The sequence below is a fragment of the Dermacentor albipictus genome, chromosome 2, assembly GCF_038994185.2.
Source record: "Dermacentor albipictus isolate Rhodes 1998 colony chromosome 2, USDA_Dalb.pri_finalv2, whole genome shotgun sequence".
Classification (NCBI taxonomy): Eukaryota; Metazoa; Arthropoda; class Arachnida; order Ixodida; family Ixodidae; genus Dermacentor; species Dermacentor albipictus.
The window spans coordinates 137,223,783-137,242,834 of record NC_091822.1 but is presented as its reverse complement, the minus strand read 5'-3'; the positions used below and the strand labels follow the sequence as shown (position 1 = coordinate 137,242,834).

The window sequence follows — 19,052 nt, the reverse complement described above, 5'->3', positions numbered from 1 at the left end:
AGACGTCGCTCGTGGTGACACGTGCCTTCTAGAATTGTTCAAAGCACCATCTGTTACTTGTGTGATCTGTTGCTTGAATTGAAGTTTGGGAAAATGATAAAACACACAAACAGAATGTCTGCGTCTTCTTTGCTTCGCACCGAAGCAAGATAGATTTACTTCCGCTTCGTCTGCTTGTTCCCACGGTCGTGCGGTCACGTGCACAGGTACCGAAACTATGCCATTTTCTACCGTGTTCCGGCGCGTGATACTCTGCGATCCGCTTGTTCTACTCCGGTATTCTTGTAGCACTGAATTATACCGCTAGTCATGTGTCCTTGTGCACAGCCCGCAAAATCGTGCGCTGCGTGCACAGGCTGCACAGGCATGCACAGGCGTCGGCGAGCCCCATCCAGCCCTGGTTCTAGCTTTGGTGTTCCCGTTGCCGCTTTGGTGCCCTGGAGGCGCCGTCAATAATACGAAATAATGACAAGTTGTTGTGACAAGTGACAAGTGATGACAAGCGGAGGAGGCTGGGGAGACAGGAGGCGTGGAGGAGGACGCGCCAGGGTGAGCGGGGTGTCGGAAAGATCTAAGAATGGCGCTACTTTTATTTGCTGGCGCTCTAAGCAGCCTCCGCATAAAGTACCTTACCTCCGCATAGAGTTACTGTATATGCTACCAAACAGTAGCATATACTGTAATTCCACTTCCGCATAGTATGAGGGTTCACGCGGCGCGCTCCTCATAGGTTTGGCTTACGGCGCGTAATAAAAACACCACGCGGCAGCCCTCCTGTACATTTCTGTAAGTACTTTCAAAACGAGGGAACTGTATTACTGTCGAGATAATAATATTGGGCAAACTGAAAGCACAGAAGTGTTTACAGACGCCATCTCTTTACCGAATGCATGCGTACAGTGAAAGCCACTGCGTGTGGTCGCCGTGATGGAGTCTCCTGAACCAGCTTGTGTGAAAGGTTGGCAATCGCTGAGCGCAAACTATGCGAAATATGTTCTTATAGCGGGCGGTCTGTATAACCAAATGGCGCATAACAGAATGAAGCCGCAATGCAGTGATCGCACAAGTTCGCGGCGACCGACTGCGCGTCTGCATGCATATGTCCGCGCACAATGTTTTCCTTTCGCTGTGAGCGCGTCTTTCCACCGTGCCGTGAGCTTTAGGCCGCAGCATGTGAGCATTTGACAGTACACTAGCAACCATTGCTGCGTGGACGCTATCAGAACTGTTGAAAAATAATTTCGTTATATAGACTTCGACGCCTACGGCGGCATGTGATGTGCCGTCGCGACGATTCAATACTTTTTTATTTCTAAATTCTTGGACGTTTCAACATTATTTCTAAAGTTGCGTCGCACTGTATGCACTCAGAGGGCGATTTCGCGCTACTTTTCGTAATCTAGTGCGTTAATTAAAACGCGCACTGAGACGTTCGCCCGCGCTCGCTGCCCGGCTAATGTCACGACGGTTTGGCCTATGAACTTGTTGATGCTAGAAACTGGCAACTTTTCTGGAATGGAAAGGGAGTGGTAAGAAGCACATTAAACAAAGGCATGGCATATGGTCATGCTTGTGTTATGATGCCGGTTCTAAGTTTCGCGAGCCAGACTTCACGCAGCTTCTTGTCCTGCGGCTACGTGTGAATAAGGCTGACACCGGGCTCCGTTGGGTACGTCCGGCACACGACCTACTGTATAAGTAGGTCGTGGTCCGGCACTGCGGCACCGAACAGTATATATCCTACCATGCTGCACGCCTCCAAAAGCAGCCACTATACCTATTGTAGTGATTTCAAATTTTGTCAAGCAGATACCCAAGGCGAGAAAGCCTCATCACTTCATCAGAACCGCAGCGCAGGTGGGTAAACTTTCGTTTTCAGCTCGCTTCAGCGCTTCCGAAGCAGCCGACGCGGCCGCTGTGTCCACTATATCTCTCATATGCCACGTCACGCTGACGGTGGCGCCTGCTTTTCCAATGGTGGAGATCGCCCCCAATACAGGAACACTACTTCCGCAGAGCACGGGTCACGCGCTCGCGTGTTCCCTTTCATAAAGGACTACCCTGTACACACAAAGAACATTGCGTCCGAGTCTTATTATTTCATGCAGCCATATTGATGAAACCCGATATATGGTACCTGCTGCTAGACCACCATTGTAGTGCTGCAGAAGTTAAATAACGTACAGATGCCGTTGAGACGGTGGACACCACAATTGCCATAAATTTATTCAGAGCGGGGTGGTTACCCCATTATATAGACGTGTGCAACTTTAAGGACAAAATCTGGGGGTTATTCTGTAAGAGTCCACCTAGTGGACTGTCCATTTCGGCCGCTGCTGATTGGATGCAGCTGTACGAAAGAGGGGGAGACTGGCGGCCCTAGCCAATCAGCAGCGGCCGTAATGGACAGTCCACTAGGTGGACTCTTGCAGAATAAACCCCCACCCTCTGTATTCGTTTTTTTTTTTGGGGGGGGGGGGGGGGTAATGTGCAGTTTTAGTGTTCAGTGTGTGTGCAAGGAAATCATTAGTATAGTTTCATCGTATATGTAATTGTCATAACCTTAAGCTAGGGCGCCTCGATGTCTCAAGGAGGATTGAGGCACCCTATTATAAGCAAGACTGGTGCGACAGTGCCATAAGATTCCTACATCATCATTGACATGTGACAGAATATTCTGCGATAAGAAGCAGCTTATTGAAGAAAGTATCATGTTAGGTGTAGGATGGTAGGACTGAAAACTGAAAGATTGGTGCCTTTCTGTCTATATACATTGAATGACTCAAATAGATCCAGTGGCACAAAATCTGCTTGTGGAGCAGACGTGACACACTCCTTTTTTTTTTTATCGGAAGAGAATGGGTTTGCGCTGCGGGGTTTCAACTTTATCTGTCTTTTCGATATACGTGAAAATTCAAAATTGCAAGTACATTCGAGTCGCTTGAACGTCCCTTGACTATCTTGACACTAATGTTGACCTAAAGTTTTAGGTGGACCTCACTCAGTAGGGGATTGTAGAACAGAGAGTTGAATTGCGTAAATATCGCGTCCTTATTAACTAAAATTAATTAACAAAGGCTGGTAGCAACGCGCGCAGGCTGATCAGTAGAGAAACAGAACCGAAACATCGATACTGATTGAGACGTTGCGTAAATCAATCGCAAAGGGTTATAATAAATCAACCTCATTTCTGCATGTCTTTGCTAACTGTAATTTGCAAAAACCACGATAACCCAAAAAACAATAACAAGTGACAAAAACCTCGGCATTATCATCATCATCATTATCGTGTTTTGAAAGTCGCCGGCACGAGCCGCAGACTTTATTCAATGGCGGCGTGCGTGAGTAGCTGCCAGAGTTGAATTATTGAAGTCGCAAAGCGTTGAGAATTGAACAGCAGTATGCATTCTTTTTCGGATGACGAAACTTCCTTTCGGGTAAGCCGTATCGAAATTGACTTTGTACGCCTTTATTCAGTGAGTTCTATAGCTGTTGCCATCACCATCACATCCACTGTAGTTTAAAGAGCGGAATCACCGAACTTTCAAAACAAAGTTAAGGCGATAAACTCACTTTCGCGCTAGCAACTAGCGGAATTTACAGTATTTAATATAGGTGCAATGACACTTGGTTGGTCTTCTCACTCGTCTACAACTTTACACGTCACGCGCTGTGAACTAGACCAGCCTTCGTATGAAGTTCACAGCGTTTTCATATCATTCCGTTTTGTTTAATGTGAGCCGACAGTGCAGTAAGGAACGAGGCAGAAAGTGTATTCGCAGATTCTGTCTTGTCTGAATTGAGACCGTAATACAAGAAGTGCTCCGTGCTTAAATCTTGACAAGAGCATTGTTTGAGGGTAGCAGTTCCACAGGCGCCTGCATGCATCGTTTGCGTGAAACACGCGCGTTTGTACCCTTTCAAGTTGGCGAAATCGTAGGCGTTCATCTTCGCTGTGTCACCTTTGATACACTGTGGATCTGCCGGGTAATCACACAGCTCAAGCGTTGCGCTACGCGTCGCGAAGTCAGCAGCCTGACGTTCGCGTGAGCTGCGGGCGAACCTCAGGCTGCTTAAGAAGGACAGGAAAGATAAAGACAAGCGCTGACTTCAGCTAAAATTTATATTCGCTTTCCCACGTAAACACCAATGTAACTTGACTGCCACGCCGTCTACTAGCCTGAACTACTTGGTTGATTTCTCAAAAACGTTTACGATCTTATGTTTCGGTTTACGACTGTTCCATGCGCGAATGTTTACATTCGTGTTTAACGAAAGTAAATTTTAGCTGCAAGTCAGCGTCTCACTTCGTCTTTCCTGTGCCTGTTTAGTCAGCTGCTGCGATTTGCATAGCCTCATGGACTACCAACTTGGGTCCGATCAAACACGAGCTGCGAAATATTAAGGAGAGTGGTCTGTTTTCTTATGTGCTTGAAGTTATTAGCAGCTGATGTTGCTCTCGATGTTCTGCTTTGATAATGAACCTAGCATACCTATTTTCAGTGTCGTGTGCCTGACCCTGCATTCGCGAGTGGCAGAACCAGCTTTGCATGGGGAATTGGGAATTCCCTCATGGTTTTCCCCCAGGCTCCTGATGGTAAGGCTTCCTTGTCACTTCTCAGCGAAGCTTGTATCACAGCGCCTCTCTGAAAATATTGTGTGAAGACAAGACCTGCCCTGTGGCAACTGCTTGCTTCCCTCGCACTGAAATTTTGCAAATGCAAGCAATCGTGCCATTGCAGTTAGGCAGTGACGCTAAAGTTGCAAATTCAAAAACATCCATGGTAAGAAAAGGCAGGTGTTCAAAACAGAGAACACCAGGAGAACGACAAGAACAACACAACACAAACGCCAACTATCAGCTGAAAGATCACACAAGGAGAGAAAAGAAAGACACAATACCAGCAGTTTGGTTTCGTTTCTTATTTTTTTGCTGCAATGGTGACATGGTGCGCAAGTTGTTATCCTCTGATGAGCCAGTGATGGAGTCTGCTATGGGCTATATAGTACTATGGAATCAGTCGCACACAAGGCCAAGGCAAAGTGTAGGTTCATCCAAAGTGCACTTTTTGTACCAACACAACAGTTGGCAAAGCAGTGCATTCTGTCTTCTGCTTGGCACTTAATATTTTTGCTGCTTATCAACAACATTTGCTCGGAAAAAGGCTAGATGCAAATGAGGAAGGAATTCAGTGTTGGTCACTGCTTATCCTTTCTTTTGCTTGTCACAAAGGCTTTAAGTGCAGGCATGTAATTTATGTGGCCTTTGTTTAGTTGAAAAGACGGAACATGTTTGCTGCATAACATAACTTGGTGTTCACTGGAAGCAAGATTGGGAAGCGATAAGTTTGGGACAGTGTTGTGTATTTCACTAAGTCTAGGTATCTTGTAGAAGTTGATCTGTATTTTGTTGTGTAAACATATACTCATAAGCAAAAGTTTGGAGACCATGGCATCAACAACAAAATTCCTTCTAATACAGTTTCACATTGTATGATTGCTCCAATACATTACATTGCTTGAATGTGCATTCTTAGGCTGCAGCACTTGACTTCAGGCAATATGGTCAGATTGTGAACAAATAAAAGATTTGTTTCGTACCACCATTAGCCTTGTGGGTGTTTATTTTATTGCAGTAATTCGGTAGAGGGGCTGAAGCTGCGAAGTATCCTGTGGTGATTGAGGCTGAAGCTACAATTTCAGATGGAGGAATACTCATTATGACACATGACTTTTGCTTGCTTTTGATTCTTGCTTTTTACTGGATCATACAGGTTGTAGCCTCAACTCCATAACTTGATTATTGTGAAATGTAGCGAAGGTATTCTCCATTTTATATATAGCAGGCAACACTACAAAGGCTAGACAGACTTCTCTCACTGTTCACATTTGCAACCAAAAAACAGTGTGCCCCATATGAAAGAAACATGCAGGTGTGCATCGCGTGATTCCATGTAACATTAAGTCTGGCACTTTTATGTCACAAGGTATGACATAATTATTACATGGGAGGTGTCGGAGATCTGAAGCTACTTACCACTGAGCGAGGGGAGTGACATGTTTGTGTGACCAGGGGCCACAGCTTGTACTTGTGCCCAAAATATTGCACTTTGTATACTAGAAGCAAAAAGATGCACAAATAATAGGTAATTCAATGTAAACTAATGTCCACAAGTTGTAGTTGTAATATATGAAGTAGTTATTCTGTAGGCATCGCAGATCAAAAGATAACTGCAGTGCGAAAAACATGGAGTGAGACTTGTATGATCGCACTATTTTTGTAACTTCCGTAGCATAGTCTGCTAAGTAGGAAATGGAGTATAGAATGTGTTGTCCTTTCTGATGGAGATATGTTTCAGGTAGAGACTGTGCATACATGTATCTGTGTTATTTTTTTGTGCCCAGCCAAGCAAGCCAAACCGAGGGGCCAAAGAGAGGCCGGCTACCTGCATGATGTCTGTTGGAACACTTCCCTCTACAACAGGGTGATGAGACAGCTGGTCAATGAGTCATCTTGTGAGTTTGACTTCCGCTAGTCCAACCCTCGTAAAGCTTTTCTTCCACAAAGCAAAGTGCACATCTTTCCTTGTTCTTTGAAGTCTTTGTGCAAGAAGAGGTTGAACTACAAGGGAATTTTTAAAAATAATTGCACAATCTTATTGATTGAAAAAAAGACAGTTCACAGGAAGGTGGAGACTTGAGGTGGTGAAGACAAGCCCCCTTACTGAAATATTGGCAACGACATTCTTTGTTCAACTACTGTTGAATGTCATTAACATTTTATAAGATATTGCCATAGTGCCATAAGGCATTTTGATTTTCACTAACGTTCCATACAATATTGTCACGATGTTAGCGTAGTAATAACTACAACATTAGGCATTCAAGAAAAAAAAAGACGCAGGACCCAGACTATCTTCCATATTGTCTGTAACCTGTAATTTTGTAAATCGCCTGTAAATGTATTTTCACTTGTCTGTCTGTAAAATTAATGTGATCTTTTCTACTATTTCGAAATTACAATAAATATAGTTTAATTTTGTTGTAACTGTGCCTGAGAAATGTATTCTGAATACTGCCATGCATTAAAGAAATATTCAGGTTTTAATTAGACTTCTCTTTATTGAGGCTTTATCCCAGAGCTTCTGTGCAGAGTAACACAGGCCACTCAGGAATGAGTGCAGGTTATAGCTTCTGAACAAGTAGAGTAGGTCACAGTAAAATTTGCTTGGGGAAATAGTAATTTCTGATGTTGGCTATGGTGTTAGGCTGCTGAGCACAAGGTCGCAGGATCGAATCCCAGCCACGGCGGCCGCATTTCGATGGGGGCGAAATGCGAAAACACCCGTGTACTTAGATTTAGGTGCACGTTAAAGAACCCCAGCTGGTCGAAATTTCCGGAGTCCTCCACTACGGCGTGCCTCATAATCAGAAAGTGGTTTTGGCACGTAAAACCCCGTAATTGAATTTTTAAAAATTTCTGGTGTTATGGAACACCACTGCCGAACACCATCGTTGGTACTTGAAGCCCCCCCTGTGCAACTGCAGTGCATGTGAGAAATTCTTTCATTCTTCAGTTGCTGCAGTGATAAGGATGAAACCAGAAATTCTGTTGGTACCGTATAATTGTTTCTACAACCCGTGCAACCTTGAAGGCTACATGGTGAACCATGCTGATAATGGTACTACTCGTAGCTAACGCTTGCTTTATTGCGTAGTAGGAAAATGGGACCATCCGGGCTTTTGAATTGCGCAGTGGCGCCATCGCAAGCAGTGTCTGAACCATTGGCTCTTAAAGAACAGGCTAGACCCTCTCACCCACTTCATAACAATGACACACTCCCCTGCACATTCTCGTTGCTTCCTCAATTCCTCTTAGATTTTATTCAGCCGCTATATGCGTTGCACATAATCGGGCAGTCCTGTGGTTAGTCATTCCTAGTTTTGCCTGGCTTCATCTCAGTGGATCGATTCTTGCATTATGATTTTGCTTTTCATTGTCCAGATAGATGATTATTTTTTCACAACTCATGCTGTAACTTGCTGAAGAGGTCGCAATTCACGCACTAACTACAGGCCGTCCAGAGGGCCCACAACATCGCAGAGAGTCACCACTTCCCGGTACCGTCGTTGGTGGAGCCACCAACTTGATTGGGGAGCCTTCGGCACCCTCCAATCAAGTTTCTCAGGACACTCCAATAAAGTTCTTGTCACTGTCACTGCTGTAACTCATAACTGTGAAATTCTTTGAGTTCTGCAATGGGGTATGCTCATGGCCAATGTGGTGTTATTCTCCGTCATGTTGGATGCATTGTTGCATTTTATCATTGAATACACAATACAAAAATAACACTGGAAGGACACTTTGACCTCCTTAGAATCCTAATATACATAATAATAACAGCAAATTGCCTTCAATTATCTCGGAAGTGATTACAAACACTGTTTCTATCTGTGAACGAAATCAGATATGCATGCAAAACTGTATGGAAGTGGTTTAATCATGTTCTACATGTCAGTCTGAGAAAATTGACATTAGTTTGACCTAACTACCGTGTCATCATGGGCAGTGGAAAGTGCCCGTGAGGTGCCTTTAAACTACTGCAAAGTGAAATTAAAATCCTGGATGCAGCATCAATATGCCAACATACCACGCAATATCGCAAATTCCTCTCTACATCTAGGCAAAGAAAAACTTTTTTTACCATAACTGAAGAGACCGTTACTTTCTCCAAGTATGGGGAGATGTTGCTTTCAGCATCTATGTGTTACATTTGAAATAAGGCTGGGGGGTTTTTGAAGTCTGTATCATGCCAGTAGGTAGTAAAAATATTCTTGGAAAGAAACTCTCCCTGAGCTGTTTTCAGGTCTGGGGAGGTTAAAAGGGGCATTAAATAGGATCATGAAGTTGAGTTAGAATCATAAGTTGGAGAGAGAGAGAGAGGGGGGGGTGCTTCTGCAATAGCATATGGCCACTTTTACATGTTATGTTGTGTCTTTAGTTTCCTTATAGTGCAAGTGTGTTTTCTTTGATGAGCAATTAATTGAACCCTAAGTCATGCTGTCAAAATTAGTCGTGTCACTCCAAGATGGTGTGGCAGCTTCAGGGCATCATTGCCACTTATCTTTCGTTTCTTGCACTTTTTCTGGCTAACCAAACTCCCTCTCACAGTAAGAATGGGTGTTGCATTATTGCATAATTTAATAATACAGCTTAACATGATATTTCTCTATATTGTCAATTTAATTCATCACAAGCTTATTAGGGGCTATTTTTTCTCTCTATATTATGATATGTCAAGCTTGCTGTTTTAAGGATTATTACAGGCATTTCTAATACACACTGGCACATTCATTGTGACCTATTCTTCTTGACCTGTACACTTTTTCGTGCTGCTTTCTTTTTGTTGTTGTTCTTGTTCATGTGCACATGGTGACTGCTTTTGTGTTTATGGTCTGCAGCGGTATTCCTAGACTTGCAGAATTTTGCTCGAGAGTTCAAGGGAGAGACAGCACATCCAGGGTGAGAGGCATTTTAAGTTGAATGCTAAGTTTGTCCACATGTGTCAAGTTCAATGACAGCTGATGATAAGGATGTCACGTTAATATTTGGGAATATACTTCAATAAATGTAATTGTAAGATATGCTAGGCATGCATTCTCATTGTAGTTTACACAATGAATAACCATTAGTGTTCACAGACCATTGACTTGGCGGGAACATTTTGTAAGAGTTAGTTGAATTTTTTCGCAGTAGTTGCTTTGTCATGTTTGCTTTTCGGTATTAGCACATGTTGATTTCGTTCCATTGCAGCTTAGTGACGACCAGCAGGAGTTACCGTGCTACCCTGAATGGCTGCTGGAATAGCTGCCAGGGTAAGCTGTTCTGTTAGGGATGGTCATCCATCCCACATTTCAATGTGCTAAGGGTGTGCTTTGTGTTGAAGGTCACTTACTTGGCTATGTGCTGAAGCATTTCTCTTTTGTCAGACTTGCGTGTGTTGTCTTTGACAATGAGTTATTTCATATGCATCATGACATCTACAGCTCATTTATAACAGCCTCGATGATGATGGCGAAACCGTTGTCTTGTTTTCTTGAGAGTGCATAGACCTCCATTGTTAATCGGTTTTCAGCACTACCTGCCACTTAGCAGCGGTGCGCATGTGACCTCACTATTGTTAACGATTGACATAAAGTGTGTTGCACATATATTGTGTTGTGTTTGGTGGATTGCTTCTGTCCTTTGTTTGTGTGTCCCAAGCGCAGCTACACAGCTGTGCTTGGGAGCTGACAGCCCTGTGTGAGCTGATGAACAGTAGATACTGTGGCGTGCAAAAAGGAACGGCGATGATCATAGTGCTGCATGTGTTATATAAATGATTGTGCACTGTCGCCAGTCTTGCCACTGTGCCCCGCAGGGGCGTCTGCGCAAGCAGGCGTTTGGTGTGTTGCGCCACCACGTTCCCGAGCACACGAGGGTTGGACCCTCCCGCGTGTAGCCGTGCGCGGCTTAGCCGTGTCTGGGGAAAAGGGGATCCTGGGGGTTGAGCCGAAGCTGGGTGTTTGGACCTTTAAGGCCCCCCGGCGGAGGCAACACACCTCTTCGGCCTCGGCTTCACATAGACGGCACCTCCAGGCTGACCCACCTGGAGGAAATCGGCAGTCGCCTTTTCCTGTCCTCCTCTCCAATCTTCGTCTTTCTCTCTCGTCTTTTTCATCTTTCCTGTCTTCTCATTACTTCTCCTCACTTCCTAGTTTCCCGGCGGCAAGGGTTAACCTTGTGTAGCTAGCCAGCCTTGGTTATGCTGTATTTGGTTATAGCAGCGATGTACGGCTGGCGTTGGCAGGGTCTCTCTAGCAGGAACTCCTGTCACGTCCCCCTGTTGGGCTCCATGGTGGGTGGTCGGCATCGCGGCCGAAAACCCTACTGAACTTATGGAAAACGCTTTTCCCAAACTCCCTGATCGCCCTCACAAACGAGGGCACACCGAAGATCTCTTTCAGTTTTTCGGACGACAAGTCCAGAACTTTCCTAAATATCATGTGATCCACTCAGAAAACCCAGACAAACTAGTGCGTAACATCTCACCGTTCCTCGTTTCGAAGTCTTTAACTGAAGTTTTTGGAACAGGATATAAGGCGTCGAGAATGACAAGTGGTGATCTTCTCTTGGAGCTCCACGATAAGAAGCAGTACGAGAAACTGCCGAAACTTGTCTCGTTTGGCGAAACCCAAATAACAGTAACTCCGCACCGTACCATGAACACCACCCGCGGCGTTGTCTCGGACGATGACATGCTAGAGCTCACTGAAGCTGAACTCTTGGAGGGCTTCAGTGAACAGAATGTAATAAATGTTAAGCGAATTAAGATCAGGCGAGACGGTAAAGAGATCAACACGAAACACCTTATACTCACGTTCGGTTCAAGTGTCCTCCCCGAGTCCATCGAGGCCGGTTATATCAAACTTCGTGTTAGGCCATACGTGCCAAATCCTCTCAGATGTTTTAAGTGCCAAAGATTCGGCCACAGTTCACAGAACTGTCGAGGCCGGCTGACATGTGCCAAGTGTAGTGACACTGAACATTCCTCCGAAACATGCCAGAAGACTCCACATTGTGTCAACTGTGATGGCGAGCACGCCGCATACTCGCGCGCCTGCCCGTCCTGGAAAAGAGAAAAAGAGATTGTGACAATCAAAGTCAAAGAAAATATATCTTTCAAGGAGGCACGTAGGCGGGTGTCATACCTGTCTAAGAGCAGCTTTGCCGATGTGGCGCGTAAGGGGGCAGCGTCGCAACGGCCTCCGGCGGCTGTCAGACCCACAGGCAGTGAGTCGGCAGTTACGCCATCTGCCCCCGCGGCGGTTGCAGCTAGCGCTGCTCCGTCAACCGAGGAGAAGGGACCATCCAACCCAAAGGTGGGTGCAGCCGAGGCTGCCCCAACCTCCGAGGCCCCTTCCAGCGCTGGCAACGTCCAGCGCAGCCAAATCCCTCAGGGAACCCCATCGACCTCCGGGCTGGTGGGCGCAGGGGTCTTGCCCTCCAAGGCGGGACTCCCTCTGAAAACCTCTCGCTCGCAAGAGCGCTTGTCCGGCGCCTCACACGAGGCAATGGACACTACACCTGACCCCAAGGCGCACCAAACGCCTAAGGAGCGTCGAGAATCGCTCGAACGCTTCAGAAAGAACAAAACACCTATTACAGGGCCTCGAAAGGGCTCTGTACTATAAGGCATCCACTCCGTCTCCGTAAACACAGCACCAATTCACCTTAAACATGGATACACAAATCATCCAATGGAACATCAGAGGTCTCCTTAGAAACCTTGATGATTTGCAAGAACTTATCCACAAACATAATCCAAAAGTGCTGTGTTTACAGGAAACTCACCTAAAATCTAAACACACAAACTTTCTCCGTACGTATCTGACGTTTCGCAAAGATCGCGATGATGCCGTCGCATCATCGGGTGGTGTTGCGATTCTTACTCATAGAAGTATTGCATGTCAACCTTTACAGCTACAAACGCCCCTTGAAGCAGTGGCGGTTCGAGTTGTCCTACTAAACAAACTCATCACCATCTGCTCCCTTTACATACCCCCGCATTACCAACTGAACAAACATGAATTTCACTCCTTGATCGATCAATTGCCAGAACCTTATGCTGTTCTTGGCGATTTCAATGCGCACAGCTCTCTGTGGGGCGACTCTCGTATAGATGCGCGAGGTCGCCTTGTTGAACAGTTCCTTTTCTCTTCTGGAGCGTGCCTTCTCAATAAAAAAGAGCCCACATATTACTCTCTTGCAAACCGATCCTTTTCGTCAATAGATCTCAGTATAGTCTCCCCGTCTGTACTGCCTGAACTTGAATGGGAAGTTACCGACAACCCTTACGGTAGCGATCACTTCCCTATACTGCTAAGATCATATAAAGAAAACGAATATCCACCATACGCTCCTAGGTGGAAGATTGAGACAGCTGATTGGGAGAAATTTCGATCTCTAACTAGTATCTCATGGGCTGACCTGTCTTCATTAGAAATTGACGCTGCAGTCGAGTTTTTTACAGCATTCATAATAGATGTCGCATATAAATGCATATCAGAAGTAAAAGGCTTGGCCTGCAAACGGCGTGTCCCATGGTGGAACGACGATTGTAGGATCGCTCGTAAAAAACAGAACAGGGCGTGGGGGTTGCTACGCGCTTCTCCCACTGCAGAAAATCTAGTCAACTTTAAAAAAGTAAAATCCGAAGGCAGGCGAACCCGCCGACAGGCCAGACGAGAAAGTTGGCAGAAGTTTCTATCAAGTATTAACTCGTTCAGAGATGAGGCGAAAGCCTGGAACAGGGTCAATAGGATAAGAGGGCGACAAGCACATGCACTCCCTTTGGTAAACACAGAAGGTGATACCCTACAAGATCAGGCGGACTCACTTGGGGAGCACTTTGAGAGCGTGTCAAGTGCCAACCATTACTCGCAATCCTTTCTGAAATATAAAGAAATAGAAGAATCCAAGCCACTCATCAATAAATGCCGACAGAATGAACCATATAATTGTCCATTTAGTGCTGCCGAGTTGAAAGCGGCCTTGAGCGCATGCAAGAGTTCCGCACCAGGATCTGATAGAATCTTATATGAAATGCTCAAAAACTTACACAATGACACGCAACTTACACTACTTACACTTTTCAACACCATCTGGGATGCAGGGTACCTTCCAACCGCGTGGAAGGAAGCCATTGTAGTCCCTGTTTTGAAACAAGGCAAAGACCCTTCCTCAGTGGCAAGTTACCGCCCGATAGCCCTCACAAGTTGCCTTTGTAAGGTGTTCGAAAAAATGATAAATCGGCGACTCATCTTTTTCCTTGAACAGAGCAAAATTCTTGATCCTTATCAGTGCGGCTTCCGAGAAGGACGCTCCACAACTGACCACCTTGTACGTGTAGAAGCAAATATCCGGGACGCATTTGTACACAAACAATTCTTCTTATCCATATTCCTTGATATGGAGAAGGCGTACGATACGACGTGGCGTTACGGAATCTTAAGAGACTTGTCAGAAATGGGCATCCACGGTAATATGTTTAATATAATAAAAAGCTATCTGTCAAATCGTACCTTCCGGGTAAAAGTCGGCAATGCACTCTCACGTCCTTTTACGCAAGAAACGGGTGTACCCCAAGGAGGCGTGCTCAGCTGCACGCTATTTATCGTGAAGATGAATACGCTTCGTGCTTCACTACCACCCGCCATCTTTTACTCTGTCTACGTGGACGACATTCAAATAGCTTTCAAATCCTGTAACCTCGCAGTCTGCGAGAGACAGGTACAGCATGGCCTGAACAAAGTGTCAATGTGGGCAGACAAGAATGGGTTTAAGATCAATCCTAACAAAAGCTCTTGTGTTCTTTTTACAAGAAAGAGAGGACTTATCCCAGATCCTTGCATAGAACTGCGTGGACAACAGATCCCTGTAAACAAAGAACACAAATTTCTAGGTGTCATACTTGACTACAGACTCACCTTCGTCCCCCACATTAAACATCTCAAAGAAAAGTGTCTAAAAACAATGAACATAATCAAACTTCTATCCCAGACTACGTGGGGTAGTGACAGGAAGTGCTTAATGAATCTCTATAAAAGCCTCATTCGATCACGACTAGACTATGGCGCCGTGATTTACCACTCTGCCGCCCCAAGCGCACTAAGGATGCTAGACCCAGTCCACCATCTAGGAATCCGTCTGGCCACTGGCGCATTCAGAACGAGTCCCATACAAAGTTTATATGCAGAATCGAATGAGTGGTCTCTTCATATCCAGAGAACATACACCAGCCACACATATTTTCTGAAAGTCCACGCAAATCCTCAACATCCCTGTTTTAATACCATTCATGACATGACATATGCTACACTCTTTCGCAATCGTCCCTCCGTAAGACAGCCTTTCTCGCTGCGTGTGAGGGAGCTTAGTGAAGAAATGCACATTCCACTCCTCGAGCTTCGCCTAATGCATCCAGCCAAGCTGCTACCTCCTTGGGAGTGGCAGCTCATACAATGTGATATATCTTTCATGCAAGTCACAAAACACGCTCCAGAGATTGAAATCCTAATGCATTTCCGGGAACTCCAGCACAAATACTCCTGCACGGAGTTCTACACAGACGCATCGAAGTCACACGACGGGGTGTCCTATGCAGCCGTCGGTCTATCCTTCTCGGAATCCGACGTACTGCATCCGGAAACTAGTATCTTTACGGCTGAGGCCTACGCACTGCTGTCGGCCGTAAAGCATATAAATAAATCACAACTCCAGAAATCAGTTATATATACGGACTCCCTCAGTGTTGTGAAGGCCTTGATGTCATTTTCTAAGCACAAAAACCCAGTCATCAACGAACTCTATTCCGTCCTATGTAAAACGTATATATGTAACCAGCATGTCATCATATGCTGGGTGCCCGGTCATAGGGCCATTGAAGGCAATGTTCTGGCGGACCAGATGGCCACATCAGTTGTATCGTATTCTGTAAATCCTACCGCAGCAGTCCCTGTCACAGATCTGAGGCCCTACTTGCGCAGAAAACTGCGGAACTACTGGCAACGCTCGTGGGACAGGGAAACAAACAATAAACTGCATGTAATCAAGCCACAATTAGGTTTCTGGCCTCCCGTAACAAAATCCCGCCGGACAGATGTCCTATTCTGCCGTCTAAGAATAGGACACACTTTCGGCACACATAACTTTTTACTCACTGGAAATGATCCTCCAACTTGCGGTAGATGCGGGGACAGGCTGACCGTCCTCCACGTCCTCTTGGAGTGTCGGGAAGCCGAATACGAAAGAAAGAAACATTTTCCCTTAGCATACCAGCAGCGCATCCCCCTTCATCCCGTTATGTTACTCGGCCCAGAACCTTTATTTGACACCAACGCAGTCCTAAGTTTTCTGAAAGATGTTGTTTTGCATGTTTTTAGCCCACATGTTCGTAGCGGGTCCTCTCTTCAGAGGATACCGCCGCGATAGCTCTTTAGTATAGCACATGCCTCTAGGCCCTTGTGTTTCAAGGGCTCTGGCGAGGCAGCAGTGCTTTAAGTAATTTTACCATCCTATATATTTTTATTGTGCATCATTCTTCTACGATGGATTTTAATGTTCATAGTATTCATCATTAGTCATCGCCATAATTTTATAGTACATAGATTTTACGCACTTTACTGCGACTATTTTAGGCCACTTTACAGCCAAGTCACATCTTCCATAATACATCCTTAACACTACCACCAGTCATGGCGCTCTTTGGCCAAACCTGGCCCTTGCGCCACAAAACAACATACATCATCATCATCATCATTGCCACTGTGCTCCTGTAACATGGAGCTGAATGACCAGTCGCTCGGCGCTTACTGACTTGCATCACATTAATGAAAGGTTGAATAAATTGGTCTGGTTGTGCGCATCATTTGTTGTTTTATTGCCGTCACAGCCCATGGCATTTGTCTAACCTACACACATTACCATCAGTGTTAAATGTGGAATATCAGCATGTAATATATACTTTCTGCCCTGCCTCCACATTCGCAGAGGAAATGCAGTTGGTGGATGAGGACAGCAGGCTGGATTTTCACGCAAAGGTGAGCTTTGACCAGTCATAGCCTTAATGAACAAGAAACATTATGTCGATGCATGCCATTCCAGGCAATGTGCTCCACATGGCATTCCACCACACTTCAATAGAGAATAGCTGTCAGTGCTGTGACGAGGGGGACATGCAAAACACGATTGTCTCTGGAGTGTTCTGCTTTGTGCTTAAAATTGTGCCCGAATTTTTTCTGACAGCAGGCTGCCTTGGCCAACTGAGTACGTTGGACCCTTCTTGCGCACCTAGAAAAAGTTTCAGAGTTGTGTTGCCATAGTACATCTCTATCAGCACATTTGAACATTTATGTAATGTACTTTATTGTAACAAAATTTTCTATATAATGAATCATCTTACTTTTTGTAAGTTGATGTTTGTAGAATTCCACATCCATATATGTTTCTGAGCTCCATGTAATGAAATTGCACCGTTGCCACAATGGAAAACTGTAGCATGAATGGAAACGTTAGTGTGGGCACTGGTAGTCAAACAGTTGGATTAGTATGTGCAGTTGTTTAGTAATGAACACACCTGGGAATGTAGGTGAGCATGGTGCAGTGTAAAAATGAACTTCGTTCACAACCTGATTGTGCACAGGAGGTTGCAGTGCATCCGTTACTCATTTAAGTGCAAACTGTTTATTTCAGGAATGTTTGCACTATGCATACTGAAACTATTACAGCCCATGCCTGTTACAACAGATCCACATGCAACATACTTCCATATATAACAGACCATTCTTATCGCTTAATTTGCTCTGCCCATATCATTCCTGTAACCAATTCCGCTTTTAACGGACCTGCCTATAATAAACTATCAGCTACGAGGGACAAAATTTTGCGTAAATTTTGCCCGGATGGTGCATGTACTAGAACATACTGTGCTGCAACAATGCGTGTGAGCATGCGGTAGCGCACTCAACTATTTCCAGCCACTTGCACTAAGTGCGAAAATGTACTTTTTTAGGGAATAAAAAAAGTAGTGGCGTGCTGCACGATGCCCCGCCAGCTAAGAGAGAGCTTTAGGGACGACCGTGCAAACAACTTGCCACTGCCTGCCACTGTTAGCTCAGTGCCAAGCACGTGGCAGGAGGGCCCTTAGGTCTAATCAGCTTTGCTATGGAGCCGTAGCATATTAGCACTTCAAAAGTGACTGCTGACTATCACAAAATCTATTAATTTGAGAATACCGATTTTCTCGTCACACCAATTTGCTAAAAAAAGAATACAGTCTACATGATGCACTTCGCGTCACTCAGACTGCAAAGTGCATAATGCATTCTAGCCATCTCTCACGCAGTGCAGCGGCGGCTAGACGCAGGCTCAAAGTTGAACTTGAACAAAGTATCGCAACTCTTGTTCCTGCTACAAATTTGACAGTGGTCATCGTTTCCTATCAAAGGTGAAGTTAAGACATCGGTTTATCCTACAGACCACTGTTTTGTGTGAAAAAACAAACTAGGTAGTATTTGTGTGATTGGCGGCAGCAGCATGCATGGACAGGGTGGCCACAATGGTAAAATTTAGGATGTTATGCGGATAAACTGCCATTTGTTGGTAGCTTGGCTTGAGAAAACCGCAAACAGTAAGGTGCTGCATGCACAATAGTGTAGATGTATGATTACAGTGGAAATCCGTCTATCTCATAATTTATTTATGCCAAATTCCATTTTCTTAATTTTTTCCATTGCTTCTAGGTTATACTAATCATACTAGGCTGTGCAATTGGTGCAAAGCTCTGCCATTTCACAACACACCGTCGCCCTAATTTTGGATAGAACAGACTTTGGATATGACACTCCTTTCACTGGATTATAGGGTGCATTGTAACACGCATTGGCTATATTTATACCTGACAACTCCTGTGACCTGCCATGGTAGCTTAGCAGCTATGGCATTGCATTGCTAGAGACGAGGTCGCGGGTTCGATTTGTTGCAGCTGCCGTCGTATTCAAATGTGAGCGAAATGCCAACACTCATGTACTGTGCATTGGGTGCAGATTCAAGAACCTCAGTGGGTCGAAATGAATGCGCAGTTTTCCTCTAAGGTGTGCCTCATAATAAGATTTTGGTTTTGGCACATAAAACCCAAGAATTTGACTTAGAATTTAATTGAACTCCTGTGCCCTGCTTCACACACTCTTGCATAAAACACACGCCAGAATCATCATGGGGGGATGCCGCTCTTCCAGAGTTGCTGCTATGCCTCGATAATTTGTGCTGGTTGTTATTCTATTGCCTCTCTTTCTTCTTTCATTCCATGGGCAGTACGAATTGCTGAGAAACATCGAACACATTTGGCACTTGTGCGAGATACTTTTCTTGGACGTCCAACCAGGTAGGTTGTGAGAGCCTTATCAGGATGTCTTTTATCACGGAGAATGTGGAATTCTCAGAGAATTTGCCA

The 19,052-nt window shown here is 45.0% G+C and overlaps 1 protein-coding gene across 2 annotated transcripts in view; it reads left to right on the top strand.

Moving 5' to 3' along the window:
• The first annotated feature begins 3,299 nt into the window (after positions 1-3,299).
• Positions 3,300-19,052, top strand: part of Nup75 (nuclear pore complex protein Nup75) — a 73,360-nt gene continuing 57,607 nt past the window's right edge. The window contains exons 1-7 of one of the 2 annotated variants that reach the window (XM_065452083.1): positions 3,300-3,437; positions 4,504-4,597; positions 6,406-6,516; positions 9,463-9,523; positions 9,815-9,876; positions 16,592-16,641; positions 18,914-18,983. In XM_065452083.1, the coding sequence (XP_065308155.1) occupies positions 3,402-3,437; positions 4,504-4,597; positions 6,406-6,516; positions 9,463-9,523; positions 9,815-9,876; positions 16,592-16,641; positions 18,914-18,983 (484 nt within the window). In that variant the 5' untranslated portion in view covers positions 3,300-3,401. Of the gene's footprint in view, positions 3,438-3,711; positions 3,736-4,503; positions 4,598-6,405; positions 6,517-9,462; positions 9,524-9,814; positions 9,877-16,591; positions 16,642-18,913; positions 18,984-19,052 lie in introns of those variants that run through there. The other variant, XM_065452079.1, reaches the window with a different exon arrangement.